General features: G+C 36.3%; 1 protein-coding gene across 1 annotated transcript in view; it reads right to left on the bottom strand.

The window, feature by feature from the left end:
* RNF169 (ring finger protein 169) overlaps nucleotides 1-15,214 on the bottom strand; it is a 110,418-nt gene that overhangs the window by 48,229 nt on the left and 46,975 nt on the right. Inside the window, exon 2 of the mRNA XM_006875415.1 lies at nucleotides 9,280-9,353. Coding sequence (XP_006875477.1) covers nucleotides 9,280-9,353 — 74 coding nt within the window. The remainder of the gene's footprint in view (nucleotides 1-9,279; nucleotides 9,354-15,214) is intronic.

The following is a 15,214-nucleotide window of genomic DNA, read 5'->3' as shown; positions in this document are numbered from 1 at the left end:
ACAACTACTGATCCTCCTCCTCTTTCATACATGAAAGTGTCAGGGAAAGACAGATACTCCAGAAATAACCTGAATAATCTGCTATTCTAATCAAATTTTATTATGCTCTGAATTTCTCAAATGTGTTATTTTCTTTAAAAAGCATGTTACCTGATAAAGCTGTTTCTCCTCCTCTGTTGTTGTTAAGTGCTGTAGAGTCGGTTCCAACTCATAACAACCCTGCATAGGCTTTCCAAGGAGCAGCTGGTAAGTTTGAACCACCGACCTTTATGTTAACAGTGCTTACCCTACAGTGCCACATCAGGACCTCACAGGATGCTTATAATTAGTTACATAATATATAAATGGTTTAATAGTCGTTAATAATATATTCATATAGGTCATAGAAGTGTTGTTTTCAAAGAAATAATATATTTTTTAAATGTAAAACCCCAATTTAAGAAATTTAACCAGATATTTATAATAAATGTCTGAATCTAGGTGATCACCAAAATATTAAGAAAACAGAAAGAGGAGATCTATAATTGAATCTACAAGGCGTTATCTACCTTTTAAGACACTGAGAATATGTGTGCCAGGGGTACTTGTATATAGCAGAAAAACAAAACAAGGCCAAACACTTTTTTAAGTATCCTATAAGCTGTCTTCTCTCATGCAGTCAGAACAAAATCTATTGCCAGCAAAAAACTGAAAAACTTACTCTTTTCAGAGTTTTTCCTTGTCTTCAGCTTCATACAGTTTGCCTGTACTTAAAGATGTACTCAAAGAGTCTGCACCTATTTCCTGGTTCTAAAAAGAGGCATGTCAGAACATGCCTAAAGTTAACAGTTCCTCAAAGATTATATCATATTTTGGAGGAAAGAATTTAAAAACTAGCAAACAAAGTAGCTAAAGAATCCTTGAAATCTTAAAGAAATGTTTACAGAAGTTATTTCTCATAAATTAAGGGCCTTAGAAACTAGATGATCAACAATTCAATGTAACAAGCACTTAGAGAGTACCTAGGTGGAAGATCATTTGTTTGGTGCAAAGGAGACTTAAAAGATACTAAACACACAGATCCATCTAGAAAGATTTTATAGTCTAATAGGAAACAAATTTTTTAAATGACCAAACAACCTGATACTGTTTTTTAAAACATATTTTTAACTTTCCAGATAAATACTTATTTTAAAATAAGAATATACAAATGAAGGAAAAGTCAGCCAATATTCAGCTCAGGATGCATTGCAAGTTTTAATAGAGTACATTTTATTCAACAGTTCAAGGCAGAAAGATAATACAAGGTATGAAAAATACCTTTTCAAAGATAATTAGGTCCTAAAAGTATACTTATTTAAAAAAAAAAACAAACAACAAAAAATACAAACATCTTCTGCCTGCATCATACAGCCATCATTCACTTTAATAACCCATTGACCATATCGGATTACTCTGTTCCTCTACTAAAGAGTAAAAATTATATGCTTACTACTTGAATAATTTAGTCAGCATTGGGGAGAAAATACTCCTCAAAATGAAGCAGTAGGGAGGAAGAAAAAAGGAAATGGATAGGTCAACAAACTAATTCAGAGAAAGTCTACATGACTCATGTGACCCACAGAATTATCAAAAGCTGTTCATCTTTCCCATTCCAAAAAACAGAGAAATAAGTAGTTTAGAAGCAAAGGCTGTTTTCCCCTATCTTTATAGAGTCCAATGATTCAAAGAAAATAAACAAGCGCATACAGGAATATGTGTTTCCCTATTTTAACAGAAACCAACTATCATTTAACCACATGGTCCAGGTTAAGTAACTAACAAACCATGTAGGCAGAAGAAATACCGATGTAAATAAATAAGCTTCATCCAGCCAATAGATAGGACTTCTAGAGATAAATCAATCAATTATTTTAAAACACAGAGATAACTGTCAGTCTCATATGGAATGGAAACATAAAGAGATCAATATGGAAATAATTTCTCCCTAAATATTATTTTTCCATTCCAATACGCATTTACTGTTGACCTTTATGTAATGTAACAAGAACAAATAAACAAAAAATTTCACCCTTAAACAATTTATCAACATGGAGAAGTGAACATAAGTTAACACTTCTCCTTCAATATGAAACTCCATAAAAGTGTCAAAAAACTTCTATTTTAATAGAATAAGTATATAATAGCACAGAAAAACAAAAAAGCATGCCTCATCAGATAATATCAAAAATGCCCCAAAAGATGGAAAGCAGACTGGTTTTCATTTCTAAAGGTTAAAAACAAGCAATTCATATACAATTTATATATGGAAAATAAACAGATCATAAGATGCTCTTCCTCACTAGCAATCAGGGCAATGTATACTAAAATAAGATATTTTTACCAAGAAATTTAGTGACATATTAAAAACAATGATAAAAGTTTGGCAAGGATTTGAGGAAAAGGAATTATCTTTTAGTGTTAATGGGAGAGTAAGCTGGTATTCTTTTTAAAAGACAATTTTTAATATCCATCAAAATGTAAAGTGTATATACTCTGACTCTGCCTTTTCCTATACAGGAATCTAACCTAAAAGAAATCTTTACTCACATATGGAAAGACACATGCATACAGGAATTCAGCATAGCATCTCTTTCAAATTAGAAAAATAAAGGAAACTTTAAACAACCAGCAACAATGGAAAGGTTAAGTAAATCATGTCTCATTCATACTATGAAATATCATGCAGGATGAAAAAGTATCTAAAGTATCTATATGCAACACACAGAAAGACACCCATCACACACATACACACACACATACAAAAAAAACCACTCATATATTAAGTTATAAAACAATAGATGAATTATTTTTTCACAAATTCTAACTGTAAGAATTTACATCCATCAGAGACTATATCACTCACTATCACAATTAAATACAATCCCTAACTTCTACATGCATTACAGTTTATTTCTCATACAGATCTTTAAAAAATATCAATCAGATCACATTACTAGCTTCCTATCACACTGTTATGGTGCTGTAAGATAAGCAATAGACTACTAACGGCAAGGTCAGCAGTTCAAACCCACCAGCTGCTCATCAGAAACCCTATATACAGGGTGGCTATGATTCAGAACCAACTTTACAACTTAACAACAACAATATCACAATTCAAATAAATTTAGGTTCTTTACCAGTCAACCAAACCTTTCTTGATCTTACCTTTCTATCACTCCCAAATCATTTCCTACCACAATCTCCTCACCACCCCTCTACCCTCCACATGCAAACTCAGCTCCAGCCATAATGACCTTGTTCTTTGAACACGTCAAACTTGTTTCAATCCAGGGCCTTTGTACTTGCTACTTCTGTATAGAATTCCCTTTCTCATACTTTCACTTAGCTTGTGTCTTCATTTCTTTCAGGTCTCTACTCAAATGTTGCTTTCTCTAATAAACCTTCCCTAACCACTTCGATTAAAAATTCTTTCTGTATCTCCACAAGTTTCCTTCACACTCCCCTCCATTTCTTCTTACCCTGCTTTACTATTACACATGAAATATTTTTCTGCTTATTTATTGTCTGTCTTTCCATTAGAATGGAATCTCCCTGAGGGCAAGAACCTTGGTTGTTTTCTTTAACACTGTATTCCCAGTGTCTGGTACAAAGTAGAAGCTTAACAGATGGCTGATGCATAAATGAATAAACACTGAAAAATACTAAAATATATGTAATCATATAAAAGGGCTGGCTTAGATAAACACTGAACCACTGACAGTAGTTATTTCTCAAGAAGAGACTGAACAGGAAGGTGAAAAGCTACTTTGACATTTTGCTCAGCATTGTTTTTCTTAAAAAAGACAAAACTTCTGAGCTTAGGGGCACTGAGATTCCACTAATTTTGATGAAGTAGGTTGGAAAAAGATAGTGGTGAATGTTGTACAACATCATGATGAACATAGTTAATGTCACTCTACTGTACTGTAAAAAAAGTTGAATGGCAAGTGTTTTGTTATAGATATTTTTACCAAAATAAAACAATCTTTAATAAAAGACAAAATTAACTATAACAAATGACAGGAAGAAAAATGTTAAACAAATTTAGAAGTGTAAACCTATTCACAGAATCACAAGATTTAGAAGCTCACAGTAACTTTAGTAAGCATTGCAAATAAAAGGCCTTCTACACTAAAAGCACCAGCAACAAAAGAAAAAAAATGGATAAATCAATTTACAAAATCAATAATATCTATGAATCAAAGGACTTTATCAACAAAGTGAAGAGACAACCGACAGGATGGAAAAAGATAAAATATTTGGAAACAGAATATCTGATAAGGGTTTAATAACCAGAATATATATAAAGAAGTTCTACATTTCAACAAAAAGACAACCCAATTTTTAAAAAGGACATTTCTCCAAAGAAGATATACAAATAGCCAATAAGTCAGGAAAAGATGCTCAACATCATTAGTCACTGTTATGAAGTGCCATCAAGTTGGTTCCAATGCATAGCGACCCTATGCATAATACAACAAAACACTGCCCGGTCTGGCCCATCCTAACAAGTGTTGTTACATTTGAGCCCCCTGCTACTGCCACTATGTCAATCCATCTCCTTAGGGGGTTTTCTCTTTCTTGTTCCACTTTACCAAGCATGATGGCCTTCTCCAGGGACTCATTCCTCTTACAACAGATCTGAAGTATGAGAGACAAAATCTCACCATCCTGACTTCTAAGGAGCAGTCTAGTCATTTGTTGTTGTTAAGTGTTGTTCAGTCAGTTCTGACTCATAGTCATTAGGGAAACGTAAATCAAAACCACAACAAAGTGGTCACGGTCATTACAATGCCTATTAGCCCTCAAAAAAGGAAAACAACAAAAGCTGGTGAGGATATGAAGAAACTGGAAACCTTCTACATTGCTGGTGGCAAGGTAAAACAGTGCAGTGACTGGAAAAGTCTTGTGGTTCATCATAAAATTAACAAGTCCTGGTGAAGTGCTGTGGGCTGATGCGCTACACATTGTGACACTGGCTATGTTCACTGGCAAGGTCAGTTTGAACTGTGAGTTCAGTGGTTCAGGTTCACCAGCTGTTCCTCGGAAACCCTCCACAGGGTCGCTATGAGTAGGAACTGACTCAACGACACTTAACAATAACATAAAGTTAAACACAGACCTACCATACGACTCATCAATTCCATTCCTAAGTCTGTACACAAAAGACTTGAAAGAGAGACCCAAAACTGATATAATGTTCAATACAGTGTTATTCACAATAGTTAAAAGGCAGAAATAGTACAAGTGTCCATCAATAGATAAATAGATGAACAAGATGTGGTATATATAACCTGGTAGGTTTAAATTGCAGACCTTTTAGTTAGCAGCTAGGTACTTTAACCACTTCCCCACCAGGGATCCCTGAATATGGACTGTTGTTGTTAGGTGCCAATAAGTTGGTTTTGAATCATAGAGATCCTATATATGGTTTCCAAGGACCGGTTGGTGGTTTTGAACCACTGATCTTGAGGTTAGCAGTCCAGTGTTTATCCTATAGTGCCACACCAGAACTCCCCCTGAATATTATTCATCCATAATGTGTTGCTGTGAGTTAATGCTCTGGACTGCAAAGTCGCTTTGAATCCAAGGTCAGCCGTTCAAGCTCACCAGCTGCTCAACAACAACAAAGATAAATCAATAACAACAAAAAGATAAATGAACTTTGATAACATTATGGTGAGTTAAATAAGTCAGACACAAAAGGACAAATATTGTTATAAGCCCACTTAGATGAAATATCCAGAATAGGAAAATGTATAAAGAACAAAGCTTACTAACAGTTACCAGGGTTCAGGTTAGAGAGAAACGAAGAGTTATTACTTAAAGGGTACAGAACACTTTTGGGAGACTTCTAGTGGTGACAGTTGTACAACATGGTAAATATAATTAATGTTGCTAAATCATATACTTAAAAATAATTAAAACTGTAAATCTTGTCACATCTCCCTGTCTTTAGTAGCTCCCTACAACCTGGTTCAGTTTCTAAAAGAACTCTCTTTCTTCCCTAGTCGTCCCATTCCCCACTCCAAACTTGTTTGTTCCTGAAGTCCCCCATGGGTAGGAGAATTTATGACCAAATAAAACCTTTTACAATAACTAAAATAAGGGGAATAAATTTCCTTGTTAACTTTTTACAACCCTTATAATAGCTTTTATTGGCACTTAAACAAAAGTGGTTCAAACTCACCAGCCACCCCTCGAAAACTCTTTAAGAGAGTTGCTGTAAAGTCGGAACCAACTCGATGGCACTTAACAACAGTAACAACAACTAAACAAAAAGTATATTTGTCATGTGTTATACATAATTGCTGAGATAAGCTACATAGAATTAACTCCCACTTATTGCCCTTCTCAGTAGAAAGTCTTAACACAGATATTCTTCCTCCAGGGATTCATCAGGTGTCCCTGAGTGGTGCTAACGACTAAGGTGCTCTGGTAGCATAGTAGCTACGAATCGGTTCGCTAACCTCAAGGTCAGCAGTTCAGAACTACCAGCGGTTCTGCAAGTAAAAGATGAGGCTTTCTGCTCCCGTAAAGATTTACAGCCTCGGAAACCCTATGCAGGGTCACTATGAGTTGGAACTGACTCCACGGCACATAACCATCATCACTAGCCAAAAAGTTTGTGGTTTAAATCCACAGGACTGGTGATTGCATCCAAAACATGGAAAACCCTGCAAAGTTCTACTTTACATACAAAGTGTTGTATTGCAATGAGTCCAAATTGATTTGATGACAATTAACAACAATAGGGATCAATCCAGGTAATTATAACTTTACTTGGCTTTTAGAAGACATACATTCTTATCTTTTTCTCTATTAAATATCTGTTCTTGTTGTTAAGTGCTGTCAAGTCAGTTCTGGCTCATAGCGACCCTAGTGTTTATCCTATGGCACCATACCAGGACTCCATCCAAATGTTTAGTACCTTTTATATTTTTTGCAACTTTATTAAGGTATATTTTATATATCCTGTAATTCACCCTTTCCAACCACATAATTTAACAATTTCTAGTAAATTTAACAAGTTGCCAGATATACCTTAAATTAGTTTCATCACTGTTATTAAATCCCTTATGCTCATTTACTGTTAATCCCCATTCCCACCTCCTAGTCCAGTCAACCAGCAACCTATTATCTGTCTCTAGGATTGGTCTCTTCTGGGCATTTTACAATCTAATCATACAGTACGTAGTTTCTTGTGTCTTGCTTCTTTCTCTTAGCAACTTTTTCAGGTTCATCCAAATGTCAGCATGTTATCAGTGGATCATTACTTTTTATTACTGAATAGCATTCCATTGTGTGGACATACCATGTTAGTGCCTTTGGATTTTATGACTTGGATTATAATTTTCTAGAAGTGAACGATGGATGAAGAATAACTTGCATACTTCGGAGCAAGAAGGGACTTTTAGCTAACTTTTCTTTAACCCAATTGACATTTCTCAAACCTGCATACCTGATGAGATCACCCTAGCTTCACACAACATCATGCCATCAGCCCCTTTTAAAATCAGCTTCTCAGCCCTTCTTCTTATCAAGAACAAAAGTACAGTTGCCAAGGTTTCTTTCTCTCTCCTAAGGCTTATAAAGGAGTCCTGGTGTGGTAAATGCACTGGACTGCAAAGTCTACTTTGAACTGGGAGACCTGTGGTTCAAGTTCACCCAGCTGCTCCTTGAAAACGCTATACCGGGTCACTATGGGCTGGAATCAACTCCATGGCACTTAACAACAACAAGGCTTATAAAAGCCTCTGCTCTTAATATACCTTTGGCTTTACCACCTTCTTCTACCTCCAAAAGCTTATTTCCCTCTTTAAGATTACCTTCAAAGTTAAAATCTTAAAATTTCCATATTTGCCAAGTTTCTGAAAAGGTGTAATTAGAAGTAAATATTTGCATATTGTGAAATTTTCTTTAAGAGAAACCTGTGGTTCTTTTGATGTGGTCCCTGAAAGTAATTTCTTTCTAAGTAGAAATCGTTTTAAAAAAATAAATAAATATACAAGACAAGTATAAATAGATATTGAGGTTCTAAGTGAACATCTGACACCCTCACTTAGAAGGCAAGGTCAAAGAAAAAAATCCACATTAACCCAAAGAAGGGAAAAAGGGAAAGGTGAAAGACTACATAGTAATTAAGTTCAGTTTTCTACTATCTGTATTTTCTTTGTAACATGACATTAAATATCCTTTTTTCATTCTGTACAAAATGCTCCAGTTACATTATTATCTTCCTTCTGCTATGATGATGCCTGATTCAGATTAAGTGGATTCAAATATTTACATGCAGAATGATTACCTAATAAATTATAAAGATGGATGACAGTTAGTGGTACAGAGAGAGTGCTGGGGAAAATTATTCAAATCCAGTAGCATACTTGTAATCACTTGTAGTCATCTTGAAGTCTTAATTCTCTAGATGATTCCCAATTAGTATGAAAGCATCAAAAATGCAACAATACAGACACAGTCTGAAGGTTCTCCCACTGGCTAATGTTCTCCAACTAGGAATTGCTCCCTTACAGGCCTAAGTTACACTTCCTTCTGTAGTACTCAACAGAGTGAACACAGTAAAAGATAATACTAGCTACATGTAATTTGAGGAACCTTGCAAAATAAGGAAAAATAATGCAACCTACTAAAGGCACTTATGAAAAGTGCCAAGAACACCTCTCTTGGTGAACACTTACTATATCAAGTGTGTGACAGGCCCTGTGAGCTACATTTTCGCCTTTGAAAAGATGGCTAAAAAGGAGTTCTTAGTTGAGGTTTACTCTAGTTCCATTAGAGTTATTCATTCAAATTGGGCAGAGTATAAGGCTATTGTTGTCAGGGGCCATAAAGTTAGTTCCAACTCATACCAACTCCATGTACAAACAAAACACTGTCCAGTCCTGCAGCATGCTCACAATTGTTATGTTTGAGCCCATTGCAGTTTAAAGTTGCTGTTGTTGTTCTTAAGTGCTGTTGAGTAGGTTCCGACTCACCCTGTATAGGGTTTCCAAGGAGTGGCTGGTAAGTTTAAAGTACTGACCTTATGGTTCAAACCGACCTTGCGGTCCAGTGCTTTATTCCACAGCGCCACACCAGGACTCCAAAATTGAGTCAAACCAGTTACTATGGAGTAGAGCTGATTCTGACTCATGGCAACCCGATGTGCTGCAGAGTAGAACCGTGCTCCCCAATAAGCATTCTCTAATGTCATTAGTTTCATTTAAGAAAATTAATGTCATGAGAATTTGTCTTCTATACCTTTCTCAGGCTTTCATATTCTTCACGAAGTTCCCCAGGCTTGCTTAATTTGATTGGTGCTCTGAATATAAACTCTGGAAGAAATGAAAAAGAAAACACTTTTAATGGGTCTTCCTAGGAAGGAATCTTCTACTGCTCTCCACACATTATAAATCTCACTCTTAAAAAAAAAAAAAAATCTGTGGCCATCTTAATTTAAATAGTCATACATTTAACAAATATTTTTTAAACATTTTAAACCAGGGACTGTTCCAAGCACTGGGAAGACCTTGATCTCATGAAGCTTACAATCTTGTAGAGGAAAACTGACAATAAATAAACATATGTATGTATATGATATAACTGGTGGTACTAAGTGCTATGGAGGAAAATGGAATGTAGGGTGGAGGGAAAAGGTTGTTTTATATTGTTGTTGTTATGTGCCGTGGAGTCGGTTCCAACTCATAGCAACCCTGTACAGGGTTTCCGAGGCTATAAATCGTTACGGGAGCAGAAAGCCTCATCTTTTTCTCGCGAAACAGCTGGTAGTTTTGAACTGTTGGCCATGAGATTAGCAGCCCGATTCGTAACCACTACGCTACCAGTGATCTGAAAAAGCCTCACTAAATAAGGTAAAATGTCAAAGACCTAAAGGAAAAACGGTATCTAAAGCTATTAGCTCAATGTTACCAATCTTAAATGAGTTAGAGGTTTTATTTATGAACTGTCTCTTTCTATTTCTTTTTTAACACTGCCACCAAAGAATTCTCCTAAAATCAAGTCACATCATCTCATTTTTATCCTCAAAAACCTTGAGTGGTTTTGATAAGCCTATAGAATGAAAGTCAAACTCTTCAACAAGTCATGTTAGATTGTCCAGAGACTGATCACTATTTTAGCTTTCTAAAGCACTATATCTCTCCACCTGGACAAATGCTATGTCCAGGTACAACATACACATGCCATAGAAACCTTTTGTTGTTTTCTCATGAAAATTCTGCTTTCTCCCTTTCTCTTGTTGTTGTTGTTAAGTGCCATCGAGTCTCGTTCAGACCCATAGCAAGCCTGCGTAGGGTTTCTAAGGAGCAGTTCAAATGGCTTTGCAGTCTGGTGCATTAAACCACAGTGCCACACTGGGACTCCCCTTTTCATTCATATATATATGTAAACATTTAGACACACAATGCAGGTGGCATATATAAACAGAGACAAAAATTAAATAACAGGAATGAAAGTCCTAAATTTGGAGGGGGGAGAATTCTAACTTCTAAAATGTACATAACATTTCTATATAACCTCTATACATATTTAGTGGTCTAAATATAGTGTTGATTTTAAGACTTATTAATAACTAAGGAGCTCTGGTAGTGTAGTGGTTACGAATTGGGCTGTGAACCTCAAGGTCAGCAGTTCGAAACTACCAGCTGCTCCGCGGGAGAAAGATGAGGCTTTCTGCTCACATAAAGATTTACAGCCTTGGGAACCCTGTGCAGGGTTGCTATGGGTCGGAACCGACTCGAAGGCACTAACAACAACATATATCATTAAGGTTGGTAAATATTTGGCCTAGAGAAGAAGACAGCAACTCAAAAAGTTACCTTTTTTCTTTTTCAATTATTTCAACAATTTTAGAAAGAAAGACTACTATTTCATATACCTGAAAAATGTAGAAGATACATAGAAACACTGAACCTAACACAAAAAACAGTAACCTGAAGCTCTACTGAGTACTACCGCATTTTCAGCCCCTGGGTTTGGAACGTAAATATTCCATCACCTTCATCCACTCTTTTAAAAAGTCCACATGAAAGCACAACTTTGAATGTGGTGGCACATACACAGTAGGCAAAGTGATAAGAACATCTTATATATCATCAAACATCTTAAAGCAAGGAGTAGCTGAGCCTGAGGGCTTAGGACCATAGTCTCAGGGGACACCATGATCAAATTGCATAACACAGTCCACAAAGACAATGTTCCACATCTTACTTTAGTGAGCAGCGTCTTGGAATATTAAAAGCTCATGAGCAGTCATCTAGGATGCAGCTAATTGGTCTCTTCATGTGCAGAAGAAAGAAGAGTGATGAGAACTGGAGAGGCTTGGAATCAATTAGTCCAACGGACTAATATAACATTTGAACATCAGTCTCCATGATTCTAAGACCAGAACTAGATGGCGCCCAGCTACCTACCACTACCAACTGTTCTGAATGGGATTACATTAGAAAGTCCCAGATAGAGCAGCAAAATATATGGAACAAAACCCAAAATTAGTTTTTGAAAAAGACTGGGCTTATTGGTCAGAAAGAGACTAGAGGAACCTGAGACCACGGCCTTTGACCACCCTTCAGGTCTGGAAAGGAACTTACCCTCAGGGTCCCACTGTCATTCAAGCAGTAGATATGTAGGTACAGCACTTAACAATAACAAATTATTTGTTGAATGTAAAATTGGTGATCTTGTCTATAAACCTTCACTCAATTCAAAAAAGTTTTAAAAAATTATAATTTTTTTTTAAAAATGACATTGTGATGACATATATAAAAACCAGAAAAAAATTGCCAACCAAGAATCATACAATCAGCTGGTGAATTTGAATTTTCCCATCAACTTCTTTGAAGCCCTCTCATGTATGTATGCGCCCAATGAAAGAATGAAAATCCTTTAAAACAAACAAGGAATAACCAAAAATACTGGATTAATGACATTTAATGCATTAAGAATACAAAATACTAAATCATCAAAACCAGTTTTTCCACAACAGGACTATGCTACATTAAATGGCATGATGTTCAAAAGCTTGATAGCTTGAAAAATTTCTTGAACATTTAAACAAGTAAACATAAAAGGTTGTTAAGTTATAAAAATCTTAGACATAATCTTGAGGGAATGAGTCACTGGACTGGAAACTCAAAACCATAGTCTCAGGGAACACCACAGTCAACTTGCAATTAAAATAGTTGGTCTTCTGACATGACTTTTCTTGTCTCTTTATTTCCCTCCACCTTCCTACAGTCATATCAGTTTCTTCCACCCAAAAAGAGGAAACCATGGTTGAAATACCTTTAGTACTACCACAAAAGAAGAGTAACAAGAAGTCAGAAGCAGAAAAGCCCAATGCCATCCTTCTCAGACTAGAGGGGGAGGGCACAGGCCCAACCAATCAGTTGATCAGCTTTTACAGGGGTTTCCCCGTGTTTCAGAAGCACAGAAAGGACCACTCACCTTCCCTTCACCTCAAAGAAAATACTAGAAACTGTTTTAGATGTCACTGAGATGCTGAATATCTTGGCATCTGCAAATGAATTCAAAGGTTGAAGTATTTTCTTGATGCCTGTCCTCTGACTACTACTTTAACATGAAAACAAACTAAGAATATGATGCCCAAAGTATGACACACACTTGTGATCAGTAACCTAAGAGTTGAGTATTGCATTTGGTCTATTATGAATTGTAGGAACAGCTACACTCCTCTGAAGGTCCTTCTCAAGTAAGGATTATCTGTGGGATGGGGTGACTGATGATTAATAAAAATTTCATTTGATAATTTGCACCAAACCCCTCAGAAAAAAAATGCTACTGTCACAGCATCCACACACAATGCAAAATTAAGATGCTACCCTAACAACTCTTCAATGCAAAAGTAACTTGGCACCTAGTTATGCTTGAGTTTCTAGCCCCGCAGGTTCAATTTCTAACCAGTGCAGCAGAATGAAAACTAACTCTGGACCTAGAGTTCTAAGACATAGACTCTAATTTGGATACTCCTATGCTAACTATTTGCTCTTGGGCAAATAAATAAAAAAATCTCTTTCCACTTGAGCTTCCCAATCTGTAACTTAGTAATGAACACAAATACAACTATACCACAAACCTACAAACAAGAGCAAATTAATACTGAATTAAAAAACTTATAAACTGTTTAGCATTTGCTAAACAATTTGTTGTTGTTGTTGTTAAGTGCTGTTGAGTCAGTTCTAACCCATAGTAACCCTGTGTAGGGTTTTCAAGGAGTGGCTGATGAGCTTGAATCACCAACCTTGTGGTTCAAAACGGCTTTGCAGTCTAAAGCATTAACCCACAGTGCTACACCAGTACTCCAATTTAGCACTATACAAACAGAAAAGTACTGCTTTGAAATAGTTAACTGAGGCCTACGTATTTCCTTTAAACATATAGTGGTAATTTTCTGTGAACAAAAGAATTATTAAAATTAAAAATATTATTAAAAATATTTATATTTAACTATTACATCACAAGGAGTGTGGCACTGTAGGATAAGCATTGGACAGTAACGTCAGTTTGAACAGCAGTTAGTGGTTCAAACTCATCAGTTGCTCTTGGAAACGCTATATAGAGTCACTACGAGTCGGAACAGACTCGATAGCACTTAACAACAACAACAACATTACATAACTAAACTATGGATAACATTGTGAAGAATGGGAGTTTCAGAACACTTAATTGTGTTCATGAAGAACCGGTATACAGGCCAAGAGGAAGTCATTTGAACAGCACATGGGGGATACTGAAAGGTTTAAAATCAGGAAAAGATGTGTGTCCGGGTTGTATCTTTTCACCATACTTCTTCAGTCTGTAGCTGAGCAAATAATCAAGAGGCTGGATTATATGAAGACGAATGTGGCATCAGGATTGGAAGAAGACTCATTAACAACGTGCAATATGCAACCTAGCTTGCTGAAAGTGAAGAGGACTTAAGAACTTACTGATGAAGATTCAGTAGGGACTATGCCTCAATGTAAAGAAAACAAAAAATCCTCACAAGGGTATGCAGAAGTAACATCATGATAAATAGTGAAAATACTGAAGCTGTCAAAAAGATTTCTTTTTACTTGGATCCATAATCAACACCCATGGAAGCAGCAGTCAAGAAATCAAACAATATTCTGCACTAGGCAAATTTGCTGCAAAAGCTCTCTGTAAAGAATTCAAGAGCAAGATACCAGTTTGAAGACCAAGGTTAACATGACCCAAGTCATGCTATTTTCAATCACCTCATATGAATGGGAAGGCAGGACAATGAACAAGAAAGATCAGAAAAGAAATTGATGCATTTGAATTATGGTATTAGTGAATAACACCAGCAGAATGAACTGCAAGAAAAACAAACGAATCTGTTTTGGAAGAAGTACAGTTGGACTGTTTCTTGGAAGAGACAAGTTGGCAAGACTTCATCTCTTGTACTTTGGACATATTGCCAGGAACAACCAGTCCCTGGAGAAGGATACCATGCTTGATAAAGTGGGAAGGTCAGCAAAACTGAGGCAATCCCCCAATGAGATGGATTGACACAGTGGCAACAATGGACTCCAATTAACAATAACTGTGTGGATGGCAAAGGACTGGGCACAGTGCTTCGTTCTGTTGTGTATAGGGTGGTTGATGGCAGTGGGTGGAGGTATAAGGGGACATCTATTATAATTGCCCTCTGCCTCCTTCTCCAGCTTTATCTCATTTTAATCCTGCCTCGTGCTCTACAGCCCATCAACAGCTTATGGTTCCTGGATCAAACCATGCTGTTTATGCCTCCATGCCACTGCCTGAAATACTGTCACCTTCCATTCTTATCCCTCCACAGCTACCTTTGTGCCAATTAAAAGAAACTCATCCTTTAAATCCAGTTTAAATTTCTGCATAGCATAAGATAATAAAACACCAAAAGATAATGAGCAACAACCTGTATGTGAATCCCAAAATTACCAAGGCCATCAATGAAAAACTAGGGACAAATGTGAGGGCTCTAATACATGGCATACACAGACTACCAAACATTCTGAAAATTACACAAACAACAGCAGACAAAACAGATGAATGGGACATACTAAAAATTAAAAACTTACGTGCATCAAAAGACTTCATCAAAAGAGTAAAAAGGGAGCCCAGAGAATGGGGAAAAATCTTTTGCAACAACACATCAGACAAGGTACTAATTTCC

This window comes from Chrysochloris asiatica, unplaced genomic scaffold, assembly GCF_000296735.1.
Source record: "Chrysochloris asiatica unplaced genomic scaffold, ChrAsi1.0 scaffold00326, whole genome shotgun sequence".
In the NCBI taxonomy this organism is placed as follows: Eukaryota; Metazoa; Chordata; class Mammalia; order Afrosoricida; family Chrysochloridae; genus Chrysochloris; species Chrysochloris asiatica.
Note: the sequence above shows the minus strand (reverse complement) of the source record. Positions and strands in the feature narration are given on the sequence as shown.